General features: G+C 50.2%; 1 protein-coding gene and 1 pseudogene across 1 annotated transcript in view; both read right to left on the bottom strand.

The window, feature by feature from the left end:
- Nucleotides 1-27,190, bottom strand: part of arfgef3 (ARFGEF family member 3) — a 170,000-nt gene that overhangs the window by 130,894 nt on the left and 11,916 nt on the right. Inside the window, exon 2 of the mRNA XM_070889111.1 lies at nt 9,372-9,423. Coding sequence (XP_070745212.1) covers nt 9,372-9,423 — 52 coding nt within the window. The remainder of the gene's footprint in view (nt 1-9,371; nt 9,424-27,190) is intronic.
- On the bottom strand, nt 15,446-15,626 carry LOC139274228 (U2 spliceosomal RNA; annotated as a pseudogene).

Here is a 27,190-nt window from a genome sequence, read left to right on the forward strand (position 1 = left end):
AATATGGCGCGAGGAACGGTAATGATATGTAATGCCATATGTGTCCATCAGAGGGAGCTAGTCATTGATGAATTGCTGTTACTTGGTTGCATAAAGTGAGGTGTATTTTTCATCTTGTTGCGAATACAAAATCTGATTTGGGAAAGGTGGACTACGGCCATCTCTTGAGCCTCTTGTGCTATCTCACTTGGCGCTGCTCTCAGCTGGTCGTGAGGACAGACCTTCTGGTTTGTAAAGCACCACAGCATCGATGGTGCATTGACCAACAATGGTGGAGCATAATTATGGCTTTTCCCTGCTTTCGAATCCCTGCATAGCCTCGCCCCTCCCTATCCCTGTAACCTCCTCCAGATATCTGTGATCCTCCAATTCTGGCCTCTTGGGCATCCCCGATTTCCATTGTTGCACCATTGTCGGCCGTGCCTTCAGCTGCCTAGGCCCGAAACTCTGGAATTCTCTCCCTAAACCTCTCTTTCCTCCTTTTAAGACACTCCTTAAAACCTACTGCTGTGACCAAAACCTGCCCGAATATCTCATGTGGCTCATGATCAAATTTTGTCTGATAATACGTCTGTGAAGTACCTTGGCTGTGAAGCAGAGCAGCGCGGTCGGGGCGAAGGAGCGGCGAGAGAACGTAGAGGGATGTGACCGGGACCTTGGGAGGGGCGTGACTTCGGGGCCAGAAGAGCCGAGGGCCCAGGGGCTGCACTGGGCCCAGCCCACACTGCGATATGTGTGCGCGCACTAGGCCCGTGCAGCAGAGCTGGTCTCCAGTCGTCCTGGGTAATCCTTGCCACTGGACCAAGACCTGGCTCTGTCAAGCCCGTGTGGTGGCTGGTGTGCAACGGCCACCCCACGTTAAAAAAAATCCACGCACAGGCATCTTCCACCCTTCAACATGTAGTTCGCGACCTGGAATGTCAGGTCCTTCATTGAAACACCTGTGAACTCATCCCTTTTTGGCGTGGAAGCAGGTCATCCTCGATACAAGGGATTGCCTATGATGATGGTGAGGAAGCACCTTGGGACATTTTACTACGTTAAAAGCGCTATATAAATGCAAATTATTGTTTTTGTTCCAATCTCAGCGCGTTCATTACGAATATCCCAGGAGAATGGACAGAAGAAGACCAGCTGCTCCAGAGGCTGTCCCATTCAGTCACATTGTAACTAGGCCACGTGACCCACTGTGCTCGCCACCCACCAGCAGCCATGTCCTTGCCTGGAAGAGGCAAACAATAATCCGAGGCCAATTCAGGGAAAGAAACGATTCTGGGAAATCCCTCTCCGACTCCGGACATAACAGCAGCCTTTTGAGAGAATGCACTCCCGATTATTTCAGGAATCACCCCTTGTGAAGGTTGCAGTTTCCCTCGGTTCTTTGGAACCCAACTCCACGCCCAGCGGAGAGTTACCGTTCCCCTATCTCTCCTCCCTCTCCGTCTCGGAGCCTCCCTGCTTCATGCCAACTCCCCAACCCAAGGCCGCTGCCGACGTCCCTGTGCAGCCAGCTCCTCGGAGGTCACACAGGCGGAGGTCTCTTCCTCCAACCTTCGCCTCCGCACGGCAACACATGGCGCGATGTAGCAGGGGGTGTAAAACCCCACCTACACCCCCCCCTGCCCCCACCCCCCCCCCCCAACCTCGTGCATGGTCTCACGGTGCCACCCAGTCGCCACTGTGAAAATCTAGAGTACGGGCCAACTGTGACGTAAACTGGTGTTTAAAAACATGCTGAGCTCAGCTGCGATGGCAAGTTCAGCTCCAGCTACATATTCACAAAATGCCTTATCGCACTGACGGGTCTGAACAGGAGGAGGCAGGAAAAAGGGATGGGTGACTGTTCTTATTCATTCACGGGAGGTGGGCATCAGCAGCAAGGCCGGCATTTATTGGCCCATCCCTAATTACCCTCGAGAAGGTGGTGGTGAGCCGCTGCCTTGAAAACATCCGAGTGGCTTGCATCAGGCCATTTCAGAGGAGTTAAGAGTCAACCACATTGCTGTGGGCCAGAACAGGTAAGGACAGCAGATTTCCTTCCGTAAAGGGTGCTAGTGAACCAGATTTTACCACAATTCAGTAGTTTCATGGTAGTATCACCTTTACTGATACTGGCTTTTTACTGCAGATTTTTTTATTTAATCAACTGAATTTAAATTCCCCTGCTCATAAGAAGATAAGAATTAGGAGCAGCAGTAGGCCATGTAGCCTCTCGAGGCTGCTCTGCCATCAAATAAGATCATGGCTGATCATCGACCTCAACTCCACTTTCCCGCCCAATCCCCATATCCCTTGATTCCCCTAGATTCCAAAAATCTATCTATTTCAACCTTGAAGATACTCAAGACACTCAGCATCCACAGCCCTCTGCGGCAGAGAATTCCAAAGATTCACAACCCTTTGAGCGAAGAAATTCCTCCTCATTTCTGTCTTAAATAGCCGCCCCCTTATACTGAGACTGTGCCCCCTAGTTCTAGACACTCCAGCATCTACCCTGTCAATCCCCTTCAGAATCTTGTACATTTTAATGAGATTTTAATGGGAATAGATAGGCGTTTCTGTGGCCACAACCGAGACTCCAGGATGGTATGTTGCCTCCCTGGTGCAAGGGTCAAGGATGTCTCGGAGCGGGTGCAGGACATTCTGAAAAGGGAGGGTGAACAGCCAGTTGTCGTGGTGCATATAGGTACCAACAATATAGGTAAAAAACGGGATGAGGTCCTACGAGACGAATTTAGGCAGCTAGGAGCTAAATTAAAAAGTAGGACCTCAAAAGCAGTAATCTCAGGATTGCTACCAGTGCCACGTGCTAGTCAGAGTAGGAATAGCAGGATAGCTCAGATGAATACGTGGCTTGAGGAGTGGTGCAGAAGGGAGGGATTCAAATTCTTGGGGCATTGGAACCGATTCTGGGGGAGGTGGGACCAGTACAAACCGGACGGAATGTCCGAGGGGGAGTGTTTGCTAGTGCTGTTGGGGAGGAGTTAAACTAATATGGCAGGGGGATGGGAACCTATGCAGGGAGGCAGAGGGAAATAAAAGGGAGACAGAGGCAAAAGATAGAAAGGAGAAGAGTAAACGTGGAGGGCAGAGAAACCCAAGGCAAAAAACAAAAAGGGCCACATTGCAGCAAAATTCTAAAGGGGCAAAGTGTGTTAAAAAGACAAGCTTGAAGGCTCTGTGCCTCAATGCGAGGAGTACTCAGAATAAGGTGGATGAATTAACTGCGCAGATAGCAGTTAATGGATATGATGTAATTGGCATCACGGAGACATGGCTCCAGGGTGTCCAAGGCTGGGAACTCAACATCCAGGGGTATTCAACATTTAGGAAAGACAGACAGAAAGTAAAAGGAGGCGGGGTGGCATTGCTGGTTAAAGAGGAAATTAATGCAATAGTAAGAAAGGACATTAGCCTGGATGATGTGGAATCGGTATGGGTGGAGCTACGGAATACCAAAGGGCACAAAGCGCTGGTGGGAGTTGTGTACAGACCACCAAACAGTAGTAGTGAGGTTGGGGACAGCATCAAACAAGAAATAAGGGATGTGTGCAATAAAGGTACAGCAGTTATCATGGGCGACTTTAAATTACATATAGATTGGGCTAACCAAACTGGTAGCAATGCGGTGGAGGAGGATTTCCTGGAGTGTATTAGGGATGGTTTTCTTGACCAATATGTCGAGGAACCAACCAGAGAGCTGGCCATCCTAGACTGGGTGATGTGTAATGAGAAGGGACTAATTAGCAATCTTGCTGTGCGAGGCCTGTTGGGGAAGAGTGACCATAATATGGTAGAATTCTTTATTAAGATGGAGAGTGACACAGTTAATTCAGAAACTAAGGTCCTGAACTTAAGGAAAGCTAACTTTGATGGCATGAGGTGTGAATTGACTAAAATAGACTGGCAAAGGATACTTAAAGGGTTGACGGTAGATAGACAATGGCAAACATTTATAGATCACATGGATGAACTTCAACAAGTGTACATCCCTGTCTGGAGTAAAAACAAAACAGGGAAGGTGGCTCAACCGTGGCTAACAAGGGAAATTAAGGTTAGTGTTAGATCCAAGGAAGAGGCATATAAATTGGCCAGAAAAAGCAGCAAACCTGAGGACTAGGAGAAATTTAGAATTCAGCAGAGGAGGACAAAGGGTTTAATTAGGAGGGGGAAAATAGAGTACGAGAGGAAGCTTGCCGGGAACATAAAAACTGACTGCAAAAGCTTCTATAGATATGTGAAGAGAAAAAGATTCGTGAAGACAAACGTAGGTCCCTTGCAGTCGGACTCAGGTGAAATTATAATGGGGAACAAAGAAATGGCAGACCAATTGAACAAATACTTTGGTTCTGTCTTCATGAATGAAAACACAAATAACCTTCCGGAGGTACTAGGGGACCGAGGGTCTAGTGAGAAGGAGGAACTGAAGGATATCCTTATTAGGCAGGAAATTGTGTTGGGGAAATTGATGGGATTGAAGGCTGATAAATCACCGGATCCTGATTTTCTGCATCCCAGAGTACTTAGGGAAGTGGCCCTAGAAATAGTGGATGCATTGGTGATCATTTTCCAACAGTCTATCGACTCTGGAGCAGTTCCTAAGGACTGGAGGGTAGCTAATGTAACCACTTTTTAAAAAAGGAGGGAGAGAAAACAGGGAATTATAGACCGGTTAGCCTGACATCAGTAGTGGGGAAAATGTTGGAATCAATCATTAAGGATGTAATAGCAGCACATTTGCAGAGCAGTGACAGGACTGGTCCAAGTCAGCATGGATTTATGAAAGGGTATTCATTAGTTGCTTGACAAATCTTCTGGAATTTTTTGAGGATGTAACTAGTAGAGTGGACAAGGGAGAACCAGTGGATGTGGAGTATTTGGACTTTCAAAAGGCCTTTGATAAGGTCCCACATAAGAGATTGGTGTGCAAATTCAAAGCACATGGTATTGGGGGTAATGTACTGGCGTGGATACAGAATTGGTTGGCAGACAGGAAGCAGAGAGTCAGGATAAACGGGTCCTTTTTGGAATGGGAAACAGTGACCAGTGGAGTGCCGCAGGGCTCAGTGCTGGGACCCCAGCTCCTTACAATATATATTAATGACTTGGATGAAGGAATTGAGTGTAATATCTCCAAGTTTGCAGATGACACTAAACTGGCGGTGTGAGCTGCGAGGAGGATGCTAAGAGGCTTCAGGGTGATTTGGACAGGTTAGGTGAGTGGGCAAATGCATGGCAGATGCAGTATAATGGGGATAAATGTGAGGTTATCCACTTTGGGGGCAAAAACACGAAGGCAGAATATTATCTGAATGGCAGCAGATTAGGAAAAACATAGAAAATAGATGCAGGAGTAGGCCATTCGGCCCTTCGAGCCTAAAAGTTGATCTTGCTGCTGGCAGAGAATAGCAGGAAAAGGGGAGGTGCAACGAGACCTGGGTGTCATGGTTCATCAGTTATTGAAAGTTGGCATGCAGGTGCAGCAGACGGTGAAGAAGGCAAATGGCATGTTGGCCTTCATAGCTAGGAGATTTGAGTATAGGAGCAGGGAGGTCTTACTGCAATTGTACAGGGCCTTGGTGAGGCCTCACCTGGAATATTGTGTTCAGTTTTGGTCTCCTAATCTAAGGAAGGACGTTCTTGCTATTGAGGGAGTGCAGCGAAGGTTCACCAGACTGATTCCAGGGATGGCTGGACTGACATATGAGGAGAGACTGGATCAACTGGGCCTTTATACATTGGAGTTTAGAAGGATGAGAGGGGATCTCATAGAAACGTATAAGATTCTGACGGGACGGGACAGGTTAGATGCGGGAAGAACGTTCCCGATGTTGGGGAAGTCCAGAACCAGGGGACATAGTCTTAGGATAAGGGTAGGCCATTTAGGACTGAGATGAGGAGAAACTTCTTCATGCAGAGTGTTGTTAATCTGTGGAATTCCTTGCCGCAGAGAGTTGTTGAGGCCAGTTTATTGGATATATTCAAGAGGGAATTAGATATGGCCCTTACGGCTAAAGGGATCAAGGGGTATGGAGAGAAAGCAGGGAAGGGGTACTGAGGTGAATGATCAGCCATGATCGTATTGAATGGTGGTGCAGGCTTGAATGGCCTACTCCTGCACCTATTTTCTATGATCGTATGTTTCTATCTCCTCTCATTCTTCTAAACTCCAGAGAGTATAGGCCCATTTTACATAATCTCTCATCATAACACAGCCCTCTCATCTCAGGAATCAATGGTGAACCTTCGTTGCACCGCCTCCAAGGCAAGTATATCCTTCCTTAGATAAGGAGACCAAAACTGTGCACAGTACTCCAGGTGTGGTCTCACCAAGGCCCTGTACAATTGTAGCAAGACTTCCCTACTCTTATACTCCCACTCCCTTCCAATAAAGGACAACATGCCATTTGCCTTCCTTGTTGCTTGCTGTACCTGCATGCTGGCTTTCTGTGTTTCTTGCACAGGACACCCAAATCTCTCTGATCACCAACATTTAAAAGTTTCTCACCATTTAAAAAATATTCTGTTTTCGATTCTTCCTACCAAAGTGAATAACCTCACATTTCCCTACATTATACTCCATCTGTCGCCTTGCTGCCCACTCACTTAGTCTATCCATATCCCTTTGCAGACCCTTTGTGTTCTCCTCACAGCTTACTGTTCCACCTAACTCTTTGTATTGTCAGCAAACTTGGATATATTACACTCGGTCCCTTCATCTATATAGATTGTAAATAGCTGAGGCCCCTGCACTGATCCTTGCAGCATACCACTAATTACAGCCTGTCAACCTGAAAAAGACCCGTTTATCCCTACTCTCTTTTTTCTGTCCATTAATCAATCCTCTATCCATGCTAATACATTATCTCCAATCCCATGAGCCCTTATCTTGTGTAATAACCTTATCAGATGCCTTTTGGAAATCCAAATATACTACATCCACTGGTTCCCCTTAATCTACCTTGCTAGTTATATCCTCAAAAAACTCTAATAAATTTGTCAAACACTATTTCCCTTTCATAAAACCATGTTGACTCGACTAATCATGTTATGATTTTCCAAGTGCCCTAATACCACTTCCTTAACAATGGATTCCATCCTGACACAAGCCACTAAGACTCTAGGCAAGTCACTCTCAAACGTAAAGTGAAATTCTAGCATATTGTGATCACTCTGCCCTAGAGGATCCCTTACTAAGAGATTGCTAATTAACGCTGTCTCATAACACCAAACAAGATGTAAAATAGCCTGTTCCCTGGTTGGTTCCATGAACCCATGTCTCACGGATTCCAGGCCTCTAGATTACGAGTCCACTATGCTACCGTACCCCTGTGGCACTCAAGAAAAGAGAAATGATTATCAGCAACACTCCAGAATCTTTCCCAGGTGGTCATTCATTGTGTCTGAGCTTACAAAAGTTGTTGAAGCATGATGTTCACGAGAACATAAGAACATAAGAATTAGGAACAGGAGTAGGCCATCTAGCCCCTCGAGCCTGCTCTCCTCTAAGTCCATTAGGAAGGGTCGTTGGAAGAAAAGCTGCTTGTTTTAAAGCAGAAAAATCAATCCAGTTAAATACACTTATGTCATGTCAATGGATTGTGTCTCATGTGAGTTGCAGGTTCAAATGATCAAACCCAGACATTTTCCACGGGCTTCATCACCAGAGGGTGCTTACCCTCTTACCCTTTGAATCTGTGTATTCTGAGGCTGTTGGCATTGTTTATCTAATCAGCTTCATCTGACAGAACCCACCTGCTGCACTAAGCTTTTAAATGAAGGACACCTGCCATCCTTGCCCAGTCTGGCCTGTATGTGACTCCATAGCAATAGGAATGGCCAATAAATGCTGGCCTTGTCAGTGAAGCCCACATCACGAGAATGAATATTAATTAAAAAAATAGCCTTCAAACTGTTGGTTCATCACCATAATTATATCAGCATAGGTGTTAGCAGTTCACTTTGTCTTGCTTTACATAAATCAGGCTCCATAAGCTTACACTTAAATAACTTGTTCACAATCTATATTCTGCCCCTGGAGCAGGACTAGCAATTTATTTCTGAGTGTGTGTCAAGAATTCAGAGAGGCATTTGTGACTGGTTTGTTTTGATTAATCCGTCCAGACCTCTGTAAGGTATTGATATGTCTCACCTAGGTTCTCTAAATAATTCTATAGGTGAATAAACCTGTTTAATAGTTTAGCCTGTTATGAAGAGTTTTCTGGGGTGACTGATGTTATCCATCTGTTGAAGCGATAATGCAGGGGTATCCTACATACTCTGCAGTAGCAGGTTTACAACACAGCAGGACGATTATATGCCCCTGTGATGCATTTTTGGAACTTTCAACACTGGCGGGGGCGTAAGTGGGGCGGTTGTCGATCGGCTGCCCATTATATACCCCGCCCGATTCACCTATTCATTGAAGTCAGTGGAAAGGCCGCGGTCAAAGTTGAAAGTTTCACCCAGTACTTCCCATATTCTCAGGGTTAAGTTTCAGATCACAGGCTCACCTGCAGAGGTTGCCTTTTAAAAAAATTCATTCAGGGATGTGGGAGTCGCTAGCATTTATTGCCCATCCCTAATTGGCCTTGGGAAGGTGGTGGTGAGCCGCCACCTTGAACCGCTGCAGTCCGTGTGGTGAAGGTACTCCCACAGCTGTTAGGGAGTGAGTTCCAGGATTTTGACCCAGCGACGATGAAGGAACACCGATATATATCCAAGCCAGGATGATGTGTAACTTGGAGGGGAACTTGCAGATGATGGTGTTCCCATGCGCCTGCTGCCCTTGTCCTTCTAGGTGGTGGAGATCGCAGGTTTGGGAGGTGCTGCCGGAGAAACCTTGGCGAGTTGCCGCAGTGCATCTTGTAGATGGTACACACGGCAGCCACGGTGCGCCGGTGGTGGAGGGAGTGAATGTTGAAGGTGGTGGATGGGGTGTCGATCAAGCGGCCTGCTTTGTCCTGGATGGTGTCGAGCTTCTTGAGTGTTGCTGGATCTGCACTCATCCAGGCAAGTGGAGAGTATTTCATCACACTCCTGACTTGTGCCTTGTAGATGGTGGAAAGGCTTTGGGGAGTCAGGAAGTGAGACACTCGCCGCAGAATACCCAGCCTCTTGTTCCCACAGTATTTATGTGGCTGGTCCAGTTAAGTAGGGTGAGAACAAGTTAAAAATATTGTGAGCAAACCCGAGTTGTAACCAGTGGAATTTTGATCCTTTTATTCTCATAGTTCCTAGGTAGAGAATAGGCAGTTGCTTTGAAGGACATCCTCTGACAAATAACATTTAGAATCTATTACCCAACGCATAAAAAATATGCTGTGGTTAAAGGCGTGTGCTTAAGATTTTAATAAATCAGAAAAGCTTACCTCAGTTGATAAGTAGGCAGTCTGGCAGCTACACTTTCAGATTCCAGTGTCTCTGAAAAATGAGTAAACAGGATTCAATGACTTTTGAAGTAGAGTCGCACAGTCTGGAGTATATCCCCTGCATTAGACTCCAGGTCTCGATGTGAACGCTCCTATCCCCTCAAGGTTATCCTGAGGCATGAGGAGGTCTATGGAGACCAAGTCCCGTTCACCCATCCCCGCCATGCTCGCTGACCTACATTGGCTCCCAGTCCGGCAACATCTCAATTCAAGTCCTCATGTCCAAATTCCTCCGTGGCCTCACCCCCTCCCTATCTCTATAACCTCCTCCAGCCCCACAACCACCCCTCCCCCCCGCCCCGAGATCTCTGCGTTCCTCCAATTCTGGCCTCTTGTCCAACACCCAATCCCTTCGCCCCCATCATTGGCGGCCGTGACTTCAGCTGCCTAGGCCCTAAGCTTTGTAATTCCATTCCTAAAGCTCTCCGCCTCTCTCTCCTCCTCTCAAACACTTGAAGCCTACCTCTGTGACCAAGCTTCTCGATCACCTGTCTTAATAGCTCCTTTGGCTTGGTGTCAATTTTGTCTTGTAACGCTCCTGTGAAGTGCCATGGGAAGTTAATATTTTTGATGATGTCTACCTTTTTTTTGGTCTTTTTCATTCTCATTAGATGGCAAGCCTGACACAACGTTCCAAAGCAACATTCCCAATACCACTCCATTTCCCATTGCATAGAAAACCGAATCCAAGGACTATCCCAATCCAAGCATCCCATGTCCAATAGGTTAGCGCCAATGACACCGAAGTACTGCAATCGGATACAAATGAGTCCCATTCATTTGAGTAACAGCTATTAGTCCCCCCGACTTAATAAGCAACGAGTCACAGAACTGAAGATAGGTTTGGTTCTACACACAAACAGAACTGGATTGACCTGCTAAAGGATCTCCCAGCGGCAGAATGGGTGACAACAGATTAGTTGTGCCTGTGTCAGGATAGAATCGTCGAATGATACAGCACGCAAGAAGGTCATTCAGACCATCGCGCCTGTGCTGGCTCTTTAAAAGAGCAATAATTCCCGCTAGGGAGGGAAATCTGCCATCCTTACCCGGTCTGGCCTATATGTGACTCCTGACTCACAGCAACGTGGTAGACTCTTAACTGTCCTCTGAAATGACCCAGCAAGCCATTCAGTTGTTCAAGGGCAATTAAGGATGGGAAATAAATGCCGGCCATGCCAGTGACACCCACATCCTGTGAACAAATTTTTTGAAAATGATATAAGATCGTTACGATCGGGAATGCACTGCCTGAAAGGCCGATAGAAGCAGATTCAATGGTAGTTTTCAAAAGGGAATTGGATATATGTTTGACAAAGGAAAAATTAGCAGGGCTGTGGAGAAAGAGCAGGGAAGTGGGGTTGGGGGGGCGTGGGAATAATTAGATAGCTTTTTCAAAGAGCCGGCACAAACATGAATAGCCTCCTTCAGTGCTGTAAGCATCTATAAAAGTTCCTCTCTGCATATAGGTATCAACGATATAGGTAAAAAGCAGGATGAGGTCCTACAAGCTGAATTTCGGGAGTTAAATTAAAAAGTAGGACCACAAAGATAGTAATCTCAGGATTGCTACCAGTGCTACGTGCTAGTCAGAGTAGGAATCGCAGGATAGCTCGGATGAATTCGTGGCTTGAGGAGTGGTGCAAGAGGGAGGGATTCAAATTCCTGCGACATTGGAACCGGTTCTGGGGGAGGTGGGACCAGTACAAACCGGACGGTCTGCATCTGGGCAGGACCGGAACTAATGTCCGAGGGGGAGTGTTTGCTAGTGCTGTTGGGAGGGATTAAACTAATATGGCAGGGGGATGGGAACCTATGCAGAGAGACAGAGGGAAATAAAATGGGGGCAGAAGCAAAAGATAGAAAGGAGAATAGTAAAAAGTGGAAGGCAGAGAAACCCAAGGCAAAAATCAAAAAGGGCCACGTTACAGCGAAATTCTAAAGGGACAAAGAGTGTTAAAAAGACAAGCCTGAAGGCTCTATGCCTCAATGCGAGGAATATTCGTAATAAGGTGGATGAATTAACTGCGCAGGCAGCTATTAACGATTATGATATAATTGGGATTACAGAGACATGGCTCCAGGGTGACCAAGGCTGGGAACTCAACATCCGGGGTATTCAACTTTCAGGAAGGAAAGACAGAAAGGAAAAGGAGGTGGGGTAGCGTTGCTGGTTAAAGAGGAAATTAACGCAATAGTAAGAAAGGACATTAGCTTGGATGATGTGGAATCTGTATGGGTAGAGCTGCGGAATACCAAAGCGTAGAAAACGCTAGTGGGAGTTGTGTACAGACCACCAAACAGTAGTAGTGAGGTTGGGGATGGCATCAAACAAGAAATGAGAGATGCGTGCAATAAAGGTACAGCAGTTATCATTGGCGACTTTAATCTACATATTGATTGGGTTAACCAAGTTGGTAGCAATGCGGTGGTGCAGGATTTCCTGGAGTGTATTAGGGATGGCTTTCGAGACCAATATGTCGAAGAACCAACAAGAGAGCTGGCCATCCTAGACTGGGTGCTGAATAATGAGAGGGGACTAATTAGCAAATCTTGTTGTGTGAAGCCCCCTGGGGGAAGAGTGACCATAATATGGTAGAATTCTTTATTAAGGTGGAGAGTGACACAGTTAATTCAGAGACTAGAGTTCTTAAGGAAAGGTAACTTCGATGGTATGAGATGTGAATTGGTTAGGATAGATTGGCAAATTATACTTAAAGGGTCAACAGTGGATAGGCAATGGCAGACATTTAAAGATTACATGGATGAACTTTAACAATTGTACATCCCTGTCTGGAGTAAAAATAAAAAGGGGAAGGTAGCTCAACCGTGGCTAACAAGGGAAATTAGGGATAGTGTTAAATCCAAGGAAAAGGCATATAAATTGGCCAGAAAAAGCAGCAAACCTGAGGTCTGGGAGAAATTTAGATTTCAGCAGAGGAGGACAAAGGGTTTAATTAGGAGGGGGAAAATAAAGTATGAGAGGAAGCTTGCAGGGAACATAAAAACTGACTGCAAAAGCTTCTATAGATATGTGAAGAGAAAAAGATTAGTGAAGACCAATGTAGGTCCTTTGCAGACAGAATCAGGTGAATTTATAATGGGGAACAAAGAAATGGCAGACTAATTGAACAAATACTTTGGATCTGTCTTCACGAAGGAAGACACAAATAACCTTCCGGAAATACTAGGGGACCGAGGGTCTAGTGAGGAGGAACTGAAGGAAATCCTTATTAATCAGGAAATTGTGTTAGGGAAATTGATGGGATTGAAGGCCAATAAATCCCCAGGGCCTGATAGTCTGCATCCCAGAGTACTTAAGGAAGTGGCCCAAGAAATAGTGGATGCATTGGTGATCATTTTCCAACATTCTATTGACTCTGGATCAGTTCCTATGGACTGAAGGATAGCTAATGTAACACCACTTTTTTAAAAAGTAGGGAGAGAGAAAACAGGGAATTATAGACCGGTTAGCCTGACATCGGTGGTGGGGAAAATGTTGGAATCAATTATTAAAGATGAAATAGCAGCGCATTTGAAAAGCAGTGACAGGATCGGTCCAAGTCAGCATGGATTTATGAATGGGAAATCATGCTTGACAAATCGTCTAGAATTTTTTGAGGATGTAACTGGTAGAGTGGAAAAGGGAAAACCAGTGGATGTGGGGTATTTGGACTTTCAAAAGTCTTTTGACAAGGTCCCACACAAGAGATTAGCATGCAAAATTAAAGCACCTGGTATTGAGGGTAATGTATTGACGTGGATAGAGAACTGGTTGGCAGACAGGAAGCAGAGAGTCGGAATAAACGGGTCCTTTTCAGAATGGCAGGCAATGACCAGTGGGATGCCGCAGGGTTCAGTGCTGGAACCCCAGCTATTTACATTATACATCAATGATTTAGATGAAGGAATTGAATGTAATATCTCCAAGTTTGCAGATGACACTAAGTTGGGTGGTGGTGTGAGCTGTGAGGATGATGCTAAAAGACTGCAGGATGACTTGGAAAGGGTAGGTGAGTGGGCAAATGCATGGCAGGTGCAGTATAATGTGGATAAATGTGAGCTTATCCAGTTTGGTGGCAAAAACAGGAAGACAGAATATTATCTGAATGGTGACAGATTAGAAAAAGGGGAAGTGCAACGATACCTGGGTGTCATGGTACATCAGTCATTAATGTTTGGCATGTAGGTACAGCAGGCGGTGAAGAAGTCAAATGGCATGTTGGCCTTCATAGCTAGAGGATTTGAGTATAGGAGCAGGGAGGTCTTACTGCTGTTGTACAGGGCCTTGGTGAGGCCACACCTGGAATATTGTGTTCAGTTTTGGTCTCCTAATCTGAGGAAGGACATTCTTGCTATTGAGGGACTACAGCGAAGGTTCACCAGATTGATTCCCGGGATGGCTGGACTGACATATGAGAAGAGACTAGATCAACTGGGCTTGTATCCACTGGAGTTTAGAAGAATGAGAGGGGATCTCATAGAAACATGTAAAATTCTGACGGGATTGAACAGGTTAGAGGCAGGAAGAATGTTCCCATTGCTGGGAGTTCCAGAACCAGGGGTCAAAGTCTAAGAATAAGGGGTAAGCCATTTAGGACCGAGATGAGGAGAAACTTCTTCACTCAGAAAGTGGTTAACCTGTGGAATTCTCTACTGCAGAAAGTTGTTGAGGCCAGTTCGTTAGATATATTCAAAAGGGAGTTAGATATGGCCCTTGCGGCTAAAGGGATCAAGGGGTATGGAGAGAAAGCAGGAAAGGGCTACTGAGGTTGAATAATCAGCCATGATCTTATTGAATGGTGGTACAGGCTCGAAGGGCCGAATGGCCTGCACCTGCACCTAATTTCTATGTTTCTATGCTATGTGCATGCAGGGTGAATGTCAGTAAGAGTGACCATTATATCACTGATGTTCATTGCCCTTGGCACAGGTCAAGTTTGCTCTTTCCTGACGCAGCGGTTGTGTCAAGCTGTATTAAATACCTGATCTCCAATTAATCAAACCTACTGCTCCATTTCCGCTGGCCTACAGCGAGTTGAAGTGTTTGTGCACACTCTGCCCGTGATTATTTCGTGGCGATCTGTCCACGTGCTTGCCTCTTTCTGTTTCATGCCTCACTCTCCCGAAGGCGGCGATTCTTGCTGACTGATGTTCCCCAGGTGCGGGCGGCCGCCTGGGACCCTCATCCAGAAGGCCGAGCGAACTCAGGCCGTGACTGTGAGCGGGCCATTCAACCAGGAGGGAGTCATTGCCGAGCAAAAATCCAAGTCCTATCTTGATGCACATGCATTCGCTTTCCAACAGGGGTCACTGGATAGCTATCGGGAGCAGGGGACCGACTGATCCAGGGGCACTGAGGGCGAATGTCGTGCACTTGCCCAGTGTCAGCTGTGGCTCAGTGGGTCGCACTCTCGCCTCTGAGTCAGAAGGTTGTGGATTCAAGTCCCACTCCAGATACTTGAACACACAAAATCTGACGCACCAGTGCAGTGCTGAGGAAGCTGTCTTTTGAATGAGATGTTGAACCAATCCTGTCTGCTCTCTCAGGTGGACCTAAAAGATCCCGTGGCGCTATATCGAAGAAGAACAAGGGAGTTATTCATGGTATCTTGGACCATATTTATCCCTCAACCAACATCACTAAAACAGATTATCTGGACATTATCACATTGCTGTTTTTGGGAGCTTGCTGCGTGTATATTTGCTGCTGCATTTCTGATATTACAACATTGACTATAGCCAATATACTTGTGAAGTGTAAAATGCTTTGGGATGTCCTGAGGTAGTGAAAGGCGCTATATAAATGCAAATCTTTCTTCTTTTCTTGGCGGAGATCAGGCAGAGTAGAAATTCAAATCCAGGCCGATCCTGCTCACTGCCACACCAGGTGATGTGTTTACCCTTCAAGGCAATTTTTTTTTTTTAAATGTCCAATTTCTTTCCAGATCAACTCTAACGCCAAAGATCACTTTGCGCCAATGTGTTTGATCTTAGGCCAAAAGGCCGAGAGGCGAAGTTGCACCGTTCCTGCAAATATTGCAATACCAGGTCGGTGCATGGAGTGGATGGGGCATGCCACTGATCCAGCTCCCTGTCCAAAAATCAATTCAATATCATGTCCCCATAGGGGATATTAAACTGATAAGAACAGATACTACACTTGATCTTAGCCAAAAGGCCCTTCAAGGCAATGGGAGAGCTGTGGGCATGGTCTAATGCAAAACCAGTTTGTTTCTTCTAGGATCCAGTCCACTCTTAGTTCAGTACTAACACTCTATGGTGTGTAGGAGAGAGTGTTCTCTAACAGCTCTTATTCATCACAAGAAATACTTGCATTTCTATAGCGCCTTTTACAACCTCAGGACGTCTCAAATCGCTTTACACACAATGAAGTACTTTTGAAGTGTAGTCACTGTTGTAATGCAGGAAACACGGCAGCTGATTTGCACACAGCAAGCTCCCACAAACTGCCATGTGATATTGACTGGTTCATTGATGGTGACTGAGGGATGAATATTGGCCAGTACACCAGGGATAACTCCCCTGCTCTTCTTGGAAACTGTGCCGTGAGAGATTTTACGTCCCCCCGAGAGAGGAGACGGGACCTCGGTTTAATGTCTCATCCGAAAGATGAGGGCATATTCGTGTCAGATTACTGCAGTCACACACGCACACGTGTACTAGTCACACACGCACACGTGTACTGCAGTCTGACACGCACATGTGTACTAGTCTGACATGCACACATGTACTAGTCACACACGCACACGTGTACTGCAGTCTGACACGCACACGTGTACTAGTCTGACATGCACACATGTACTAGTCACACACGCACACGTGTACTGCAGTCTGACACGCACATGTGTACTAGTCTGACATGCACACATGTACTGCAGTCTGACACGCACACGTGTACTGCAGTCTGACATGCACATGTGTACTAGTCTGACATGCACACATGTACTGCAGTCTGACATGCACACATGTACTGCAGTCTGACATGCACGTGTACTAGTCACACACGCACACGTGTACTGCAGTCTGACACGCACACATGTACTAGTCACACACGCACACGTGTACTGCAGTCTGACACGCACGTGTACTAGTCTGACATGCACACATGTACTGCAGTCTGACACACATGTGTACTGCAGTCTGACACACACATGTGTACTAGTCTGACATGCACACATGTACTGCAGTCTGACATGCACACATGTACTGCAGTCTGACACGCACATGTGTACTAGTCACACACGCACACGTGTACTGCAGTCTGACACGCACATGTGTACTAGTCACACACGCACGCGTGTACTAGTCACACACGCACACGTGTACTGCAGTCTGACACGCACACATGTACTAGTCACACACGCACACGTGTACTGCAGTCTGACACGCACACGTGTACTAGTCACACACGCACACGTGTACTGCAGTCTGACACGCACACGTGTACTAGTCTGACATGCACACATGTACTAGTCACACACGCACACGTGTACTGCAGTCTGATACGCACACGTGTACTAGTCTGACATGCACACATGTACTAGTCACACACGCACATGTGTACTGCAGTCTGACACGCACACGTGTACTAGTAGTCTGACATGCACACATGTACTAGTCACACACGCGCACGCGTACTGAATTCTGACACACATGTCATATGTCATAGGGTTACAATCTTCATATCAAGAGGGCTGGATTACAAAGCGGAGAAAGTTATGCTGTGTAGAGCCCTGGTCTGGAGTACTGCATTCAGTTCTCGGCACCCCACCTCAGGAAGGATATCGTGGCCTTGAGAGAGTGCAGCGTAGATTGACCAGAATGATACTGGGGCTTAAAGGGTTAAATTATGAGGGCAGGTTGTGTAAACATGACTTATATTCCATCGAGTATGGAAGATTGAAGGCTGATCTAATTGAAGTGTGTAAAATGTTAAAAGTATTCGATAGGGTCGATACAGAAAAGCTATTTCTTCTAGTGGGAGAATCAAGAACGAGGGACATAATCTTGGTATTGGAGCCAGGTCGATTCGGAGCGAAATCAGGAAGCACATTTCCATACAATATGGAACTCTCTCCCCCAAAAGGCTGTGGGTGCTGGGGACAATTGAAGCTTTCAAGACTGAGATCGATAGATTTTTGTTAGGTAGAGGCATCAAGGGATATATAGCAAAAGAGTGCAAGTGCCTTGGGGTGTTTTACTACATTAAATGAACTGTATAAATGCAAGTTGTTGTTGTAAATAGAATTGGGGTACAGATCATCCATGATCTAACTGAATGGTGGAACAGGCTCGAAGGGCTGAATGGCCGCCTCCTGTTCCTATGTTACTATATATTTGCACCAACAAAAGACAGGATAAAGGGGGATTCTATAACATCAGTGGCCCATAATCCCAGAGGTGGGAATGTAAAGATGTCAGCCCTTCCTGATCGGATCACCTGACCTGTCCAACACCACCGTGCCAGACTGGGTCAGATCGGAGCGTCCTCCCATAACGGGACCCTGCTGCTGTCGGCCAGCGAAGCAGTGCTGGCAATGGCCCACTGCGCACCGCAATCCAGACATCAGGCCGCACACAGACACCGGAAGCTGTGCTTCAACCAGCAAATGATGGAAAACACACCTGGGGAGAACAGGTATGAGACGAGATTTCAAACTTCGGACTCCCACTGAAGGTTACTGGCACAATAGTAAAATATGATTTTTCAGATAATATATTGGCACCAATGCAAACTGTTTGCAGTGGCGGAAGGGTCAGTAACCAGAGGACACAGATTTAAGGTCGAATTTTTTAAATTGCAGCTAAGTTGTTATGATCTGGAATGCGCTGCCTGAAAGGGCGGTGGAAGCAGATTTCTTTAGTAACTGTCATAAAGGGACTTGGATGAATGAATGAAGGGGAAAATTTTGCAGGGCTATGGGGAAAGAGCAGGGGGGGGGGGAGCAGGATGAATTAGATAGTGTAGTGTATTTGCTTTATGGGTTCTTTGCTTAGGAATTCACAGCTACAGATTTGCTGTAAAGAACTAGTTGGTTTATTAGCAAAGGTTTAACAATCAAGCTGAACACTACCGGTCATCGTGGAGAACCTGAACTCAATTAACTGGAGCTTTATTGAGTCTTGTGAACATCACGTGATTGGCTAAGCCACTCATAGTGCAGCAGCTTCTCAAACCTGCGAGCATATTCACCGATGCATACATTACAGACAACGCTTTCAAAAAACTGGCACGGGCACGATGGGCTGAATAGCCTCCTTCTGTGCTGTATCATTCTACGAATCCAAGAAAAGTATCAACAGGAGGAATTTCACCCTTAACTGCCTGCATTAGGCTCCTTCTAAAGTTGGTCGAGGATGGTGCTCACCACCTCCCTCCCCTCAAATAAAAAGTAGCTGAATGGACAAAATCTCTCCTTATGTAAAAGAGAAGTTATTTGAACTGGAAGTTGCCCTCCCTAATCATTCCCTTTGAAGCAGCAGCTGTAAAACAATGGATTTTTTTTCATAGTTCAGTGTTTTCTATACAATGCAACGTAACCGCAGCAGGAACTATTATTCAGTGTTATACGGTAATTGATGTAATCTTTCTTTCAGGGTCACCGAGGCACTGGAGTTTCTTTTTAAATTCTCTTTCTCTCAAACACAGGTTTTGCGTATGGCGTGCTGTTTCAGACCATGAGATCGGAGGATTATAGAATGATACAGCACAGAAGGGGGCCATTTGGCCTGTTGTGCCTGGACTGGCTCTGTGAAAGAGCTGTCCAATTAGTCCCACTTCCCCTAATCTTTCTCCATAGCCTTTCAAATGTTTTCTTTTCCAGTATTTATCCCATTCCCTTTTGAAAGTTACTATTGAATCTGCTTTCAATCAGCGCATTGTAGATCACAACAACTCGCCGCGTTAAATAAAAAATTCTCCTCATCTTATAAAAGGGAATCCAAAAGTCTTCTATAGGCATATAAATAGTAAACGGGTAGTAAGAGAAGGGGCGGGGCCGATTAGGAACCAAAAAGGAGATCTATGCATGGAGGCAGAGGGCATGGCTGAGGTACAATGAGTACTTTGCATCAGTCTTCACCACGGAAGAAGATGCTGCCATAGACATAGCAAAGGAGGAGGTAGAGGAGATACTGGATGGGATAAGAACATAAGAAATAGGAGAGGGAGTCGGCCATTTGGCCCCTCAAGCGTGCTCCGCCATTCAATTAAGATCATGGCTGATCTGATCTTAGCCTCAACTCAATTTCCCCATCCGTTCCTCACAACCCTTGACTCCCTTATCATTCAAAAATCTGTCTATTTCCACCTTAAATATATTCAATGGCCCAGCCTCCATCCACTCTCTGGGATAGTAAATTCCAAAGATTCAAGACCCTCTGAGGGAAGAAATTCCTCCGCTACCAAGTGGGGAAGAATTGATAAAGACGAGGTACTAGAAAGGCTGGCGATACTTAAAGTAGATAAGTCACCAGGAACGGATGGGATGCATCCTAGGAAGCTGAGGGAAGTGAAAGAAGAAATCACGGAGGTACTGGCCATAATCTTCCAATCCTCCTTAGAATCGGGGGTGATGCCAGTGGACTGGAGAATTGCAAATACAGGTTAGACTTCCCTTATCTGGGACTCCCTTATCCAGCACCACCCCACGTTCGGCATGATTCTGGCGGCCAGAGGCACATGCTCAGAACGCAGCTGACCTCCACCCCGAATTTGGGGTCGCACCGACACTCATCCTGCTGGGGCCACGCCGACACTCGCTGGGGCCCGCTGGGGGTCCGCCAACACTCGCTGGGGCCCGCTGGGGGTCTGCCAACACTCGCTGGGGCCCGCTGGGGGTCCGCCAACACTCGCTGGGGCCCGCTGGGGGTCCGCCAACACTCGCTGGGGTCCGCCGACATTCATCCTGCTGGGGCCACGCCAACACTCGCTGGGGCCACGCTGACACTCATCCTGCTGGGGCCACGCCAACACTCGCTGGGGCCACGCTGACACTCATCCTGCTGGGGCCACGCCAACACTCGCTGGGGTCCGCCGACACTCGCTGGGGCCACGCCGACACTCGCTGGGGCCACGCCGACACTCGCTGGGGCCACGCCGACACTCGCTGGGGCCACCCCGACACTCGCTGGGGCCACCCCGACACTCGCTGGGGCCACCCCGACACTCGCTGGGGCCACCCCGACACTCGCTGGGGCCACCCCGACACTCGCTGAGGCCACGCCGACACTCGCTGGGGCCACGCCGACACTCGCTGGGGTCCGCCAACACTCGCTGGGGCCACTCCGACACTCGCTGGGGCCACCCCGACACTCGCTGGGGTCCGCCAACACTCGCTGGGGCCACTCCGACACTCGCTGGGGCCACCCCGACACTGGCTGGGGTCCGCCGACACTCGCTGGGGCCACCCCGACACTCGCTGGGGTCCGCCGACACTCGCTGGGGCCACCCCGACACTCGCTGGGGCCACTCCGACACTCGCTGGGGCCACCCCGACACTCGCTGGGGCCACCCCGACACTCGCTGGGGTCCGCCGACACTCGCTGGGGCCACCCCGACACTCGCTGGGGTCCGCCGACACTCGCTGGGGCCACTCCGACACTCGCTGGGGCCACCCCGACACTCGCTGGGGCCACTCCGACACTCGCTGGGGTCCGCCGACACTCGCTGGGGCCACTCCGACACTCGCTGGGGTCCGCCGACACTCGCTGGGGCCACTCCGACACTCGCTGGGGTCCGCCGACACTCGCTGGGGCCACTCCGACACTCGCTGGGGTCCGCCGACACTCGCTGGGGCCACCCCGACACTCGCTGGGGTCCGCCGACACTCGCTGGGGCCACTCCGACACTCGCTGGGGCCACCCCGACACTCGCTGGGGCCACTCCGACACTCGCTGGGGTCCGCCGACACTCGCTGGGGCCACTCCGACACTCGCTGGGGTCCGCCGACACTCGCTGGGGCCACTCCGACACTCGCTGGGGTCCGCCGACACTCGCTGGGGCCACTCCGACACTCGCTGGGGTCCGCCGACACTCGCTGGGGCCACCCCGACACTCGCTGGGGTCCGCCGACACTCGCTGGGGTCCGCCGACACTCGCTGGGGTCCGCCGACACTCGCTGGGGGCCACGCCGACACTCGCTGGGGCCACGCCGACACTCGCTGGGGCCACGCCGACAAACGCTGGGGCCACGCCGACACTCAGCCCGCTGGGGGCCACGCCGACACTCGCTGGGGCCACGCCGACACTCAGCCCGCTGGGGGCCACCCCGACACTCGCTGGGGTCCGCCAACACTCGCTGGGGCCACTCCGACACTCGCTGGGGCCACCCCGACACTGGCTGGGGTCCGCCGACACTCGCTGGGGCCACCCCGACACTCGCTGGGGCCACTCCGACACTCGCTGGGGTCCGCCGACACTCGCTGGGGCCACTCCGACACTCGCTGGGGTCCCCCGACACTCGCTGGGGCCACTCCGACACTCGCTGGGGCCACCCCGACACTCGCTGGGGCCACCCCGACACTCGCTGGGGTCCGCCGACACTCGCTGGGGCCACCCCGACACTCGCTGGGGTCCGCCGACACTCGCTGGGGCCACTCCGACACTCGCTGGGGCCACCCAGACACTCGCTGGGGCCACTCCGACACTCGCTGGGGTCCGCCGACACTCGCTGGGGCCACTCCGACACTCGCTGGGGTCCGCCGACACTCGCTGGGGCCACTCCGACACTCGCTGGGGTCCGCCGACACTCGCTGGGGCCACCCCGACACTCGCTGGGGCCACTCCGACACTCGCTGGGGTCCGCCGACACTCGCTGGGGCCACTCCGACACTCGCTGGGGTCCGCCGACACTCGCTGGGGCCACTCCGACACTCGCTGGGGTCCGCCGACACTCGCTGGGGCCACTCCGACACTCGCTGGGGTCCGCCGACACTCGCTGGGGCCACCCCGACACTCGCTGGGGTCCGCCGACACTCGCTGGGGTCCGCCGACACTCGCTGGGGTCCGCCGACACTCGCTGGGGGCCACGCCGACACTCGCTGGGGCCACGCCGACACTCGCTGGGGCCGCGCCGACACTCGCTGGGGCCACTCCGACACTCGCTGGGGCCACCCCGACACTCGCTGGGGCCACTCCGACACTCGCTGGGGTCCGCCGACACTCGCTGGGGCCACTCCGACACTTGCTGGGGTCCGCCGACACTCGCTGGGGCCACTCCGACACTCGCTGGGGTCCGCCGACACTCGCTGGGGCCACTCCGACACTCGCTGGGGTCCGCCGACACTCGCTGGGGTCCGCCGACACTCGCTGGGGTCCGCCGACACTCGCTGGGGCCACGCCGACACTCGCTGGGGCCACGCCGACACTCAGCTCGCTGGGGCCACGCCGACACTGGCTGGGGCCATGCCGACACTCGCTGGGGCCACGCCGACACTGGCTGGGGCCATGCCGACACTCGCTGGGGCCGCGCCGACACTCGCTGGGGCCCGCCGACACTCGCTGGGGGCCACGCCGACACTGGCTGGGGGCCACGCCGACACTCGCTGGGGGCCACGCCGACACTCGCTGGGGCCACGCCGACACTCGCTGGGGCCGCGCCGACACTCGCTGGGGCCACGCCGACACTCAGCCCGCTGGGGGCCACGCCGACACTCGCTGGGGCCACGCCGATACTCGCTGGGGCCGCGCCGACACTCAGCCCGCTGGGGGCCACGCCGATACTCGCTGGGGCCGCGCCGACACTCAGCCCGCTGGGGGCCACGCCGATACTCGCTGGGGCCGCGCCGACACTCAGCCCGCTGGGGGCCACGCCGACACTCGCTGGGGCCGCGCCGACACTCGCTGGGGCCGCGCCGACACTCGCTGGGGCCACGCCGACACTCGCTGGGGCCACGCCGACACTCGCTGGGGCCGCGCCGACACTCGCTGGGGCCACGCCGACACTCGCTGGGGCCACGCCGACACTCGCTGGGGCCGCGCCGACACTCGCTGGGGCCACGCCGACACTCGCTGGGGCCACGCCGACACTCGCTGGGGCCGCGCCGACACTCGCTGGGGCCACGCCGACACTCGCTGGGGCCACGCTGACACTCGCTGGGGCCACGCCGACACTCGCTGGGGCCGCGCCGACACTCGCTGGGGCCACGCCGACACTCGCTGGGGCCGCGCCGACACTCGCTGGGGCCACGCCGACACTCGCTGGGGCCACGCCGACACTCGCTGGGGCCACGCCGACACTCGCTGGGGCCACTCCGACACTCGCTGGGGCCACGCCGACACTCGCTGGGGGCCACGCCGACACTCGCTGGGGCCACGCCGACACTCGCTGGGGGCCACGCCGACACTCGCTGGGGGCCACGCCGACACTCAGCCCGCTGGGGCCACGCCGACACTCGCTGGGGGCCACGCCGACACTGGCTGGGGCCACGCCGACACTCGCTGGGGGCCACGCCGACACTCGCTGGGGCCACGCCGACACTCGCTGGGGGCCACGCCGACACTCAGCCCGCTGGGGCCACGCCGACACTCGCTGGGGGCCACGCCGACACTGGCTGGGGCCACGCCGACACTCGCTGGGGCCGCGCCGACACTCGCTGGGGCCGCGCCGACACTCGCTGGGGCCGCTGGGGGCCACGCCGACACTCGCTGGGGCCGCGCCGACACTGGCTGGGGCCACGCCGACACTCAGCCCGCTGGGGCCGCGCCGACACTCGCTGGGGCCGCCAAGAGCCCGGAGCACCGACATCCTCCCCACCCCCCCACCCTTCCCGACCTCGGGCCACCACCCCCCTCGGGCTGACCTCCCTTTATCCGGCAAAATCCCTTATTCAGCACAGGCCAGATCCCGAGGGTGCCGGATAAGGGAGATTCAACCTGTATTGCACTATTGTTCAAAAATGGGTGCAAAGCTAAACCCAGCAACTACAGGCCAGCCAGTTTAACATCAGTAGTGGGGAAGCTTTTAGAAATAATAATCAGGGACAAAGTTAACAGTCGCTTGGACAAGTGTGGGTTAATTAAAGGCAAAATGTGTTGAACTAACTTGATGGGAGTTTTTTGATGAGGTAACAGAGAGGGTTGCTGAGGGCACTACGGTTGACATGGTGTACATGGATTTCCAAAAGACGTTCGACAAAGTGCGACATAATAGGCTTGCCAGCAAAGTTGAAGCCCGTGGAATAAAAGGGACAGTGGCAGCATGGATATGAAATTGTCTAAGTGACAGGAAACAGAGAGTAGTGGTGAACGGTTGTTTTTCAGACTAGAGGAAGGTATACAGTGGTGTTCCCCAGGGGTCAGTACTAGGACCACTGCTTTACTTGATATATATTAATGACTTGGATGTGGGTGTACGGGGCACAATTTCAAACTTTGCAGATGACACAAAACTTGGAAGTATAGTGAACAGTGAGGGGGATAGTAATAGACTTCAGGATGACATAGACAGGCTGGTGGAACGGGCGGACATGTGGCCAATGAAATTTAATGCAGAACACACAGGATTTATGAAAGGAAAATCATGTTTGACAGAGTTTTTTGAGGTTGTAACTACTGGAATAGATAAGGGGGGACCATTGGATTTTCAGAGGGTATTCGATAAGGTGCCACACAAGAGGTTATTGAACAAAATTGTGGCTCATGGGATTGAGGGTAATATACTAGCATGGATTGAGGATTGGTTAACGGACAGAAAACAGTAGGAATAAACGGGTCATTTTCATGCTGGCAGGCTGTATCTAACGGGGTGACGCAAAGATTGGTGCTTGGGCCCCAGCTATTCACAATCAATGATTTTGATGAGGGGACCAAATGTAATATATCCAAGTTTGCTGATGATACAAAGCTAGGTGGGAATGTAAGTTGTGAGGAGGATGCAAAGGGACTTCAAGGGGATATAGACAGGCTAAGTGGGTGGGCAAGAACATGGCAAATGGAATATAATGTGGAGAAATGTGAAGTTATCTACTTTGGTAGGAAGAATAGAAAAGCAGAGTATTTTTTAAATGGTGCGAGATTGGGAAATGTTGGTGTTCAGAGGGACCTGGGTGTTCTTGTACACGAATCACTGAAAGTAAACATGCAGGTACAGCAAGCAATTCAGAAACAAAATGGTATGTTAGCCTTTATTACAAGCGGATTTGAGTGTAAGTGTAAAGACGTCTTACTGCAATTATATAGGGTCCTGGTGAGATTGCATCTGGAGTATTGTGTACAGTTTTGGTCTCCTTACCCAAGAAAGGATATACTTGCCGTAGAGGGAGTGCATCACCAGACTGATTCCTGGGATGAGGAGATTGCCCTATGAGGAGAGATTGCGTAGACTAGGCCTATATTCTCTAGCGTTTAGAAGAATGAGAGGTGATCTCATTGAAACATACAAAATTCTTACAGAGCTTGACAGGGTGGATGCAGGGAGGATGTTTCCTCTGGCTGAGGAGTCTAGAACCAGGGTCACAATCTCAAAATAAGGCCATTTAGGACTGAGATGAGGAGAAACTTCTTCACTCAAAGGTTGATGAACCTTTGGAATTCTCTACCCTAGAGAGCTGTGGAGGCTCGTTCTTTGAGTATATTCAAGATAGAGATCGATATATTTTTGGATATTAAGGGAATCAAGGGATATAGGGATAGTCCAGGAAGGTGGAATTGAGGTAGAAGATCAGCCATGATCTCATTCAAGCAGGCTCGAGGGGCCGAATGGCCTACTCCTGCTCATAATTCTTAAGTTCTCATGATGTTATGTAAAAATGTGAAGTGCTACATTTTGGTAGAAAGAATGAGGAGAGGAAATATAAACTAACGGGTACAATCCTAAAGGAAGTGCATGAACAGAGAGACCTAGGGGTAAATATAACCAGCCAGGAGTTGAGGATCCCCTGCTGTATCTGTGTGGACTTCAGCTGAGGGGAAGTTTGGGCTGGGCTGAAGGTGCCCCCTGCGGTCAGGTGCCCTGCTTGAAACTCACTGGGCAAGACTCTTTTACAATGGGGAGGGCATTGAGGAAACCGAGCCCCTAGAGAGGAAACCAGTGCCCTCAGGACAGGAGGGGGCAGAAATATTGAGGAGTAAATTTTAAAACAATATTTGCAGTAGAGATGCTGTTTTTTGCAATATTCACTGATCAGTGGAAGAACATTTTTCCCACGTTATATAAGGACAGACTTAATTGCCTAGAATTGTACGTGTGGTAACACCTGGTTTCTACGGTAACGGAGCAGGAACTGGAGCCTGTTGCTGGGTACCCAGTGGCTGCAGATGGAGGGATCTGTGTGCTGACGTGGCCTCAGTATCAGGGATGACTCACTGCTGAGTTTTCTCCTCCCCCTCTCTCCACTCTGAATCCTTTAACCACCCCCTTCCCCCACCCAACCCCTGCTGTCTCCCCAGCCATCACCCCAAAGCCGCTTCCATCCTTCTCATGTCCAAAGAGGTAGGCACTGAGAGCAGCCTATCAACCCAGCTAGCACCTCCTCCTGTGTCTGAGATGTTAAACTGAGGCCCCGTCTGCTCTCTCAGGTTGACATAAAAGATCCCTTGGCACTATTTCCAAGAAGAGCAGAAATGTTCTCCTGTGTCCTGGTGAATATTTATCCCTCAACCAACATCCCTAACAAAACAGATTATCTGGTTATTATCACATTGCAATTTACGGGAGCTTGTTGTGCACACATTGCCAGTCGCGTTTTCCTACATTACAACGTGAATTATTCAAAAGTACTTCATTAGCTGTAAA

The sequence above is a fragment of the Pristiophorus japonicus genome, chromosome 9 (assembly GCF_044704955.1).
Source record: "Pristiophorus japonicus isolate sPriJap1 chromosome 9, sPriJap1.hap1, whole genome shotgun sequence".
Taxonomy (NCBI): Eukaryota; Metazoa; Chordata; class Chondrichthyes; family Pristiophoridae; genus Pristiophorus; species Pristiophorus japonicus.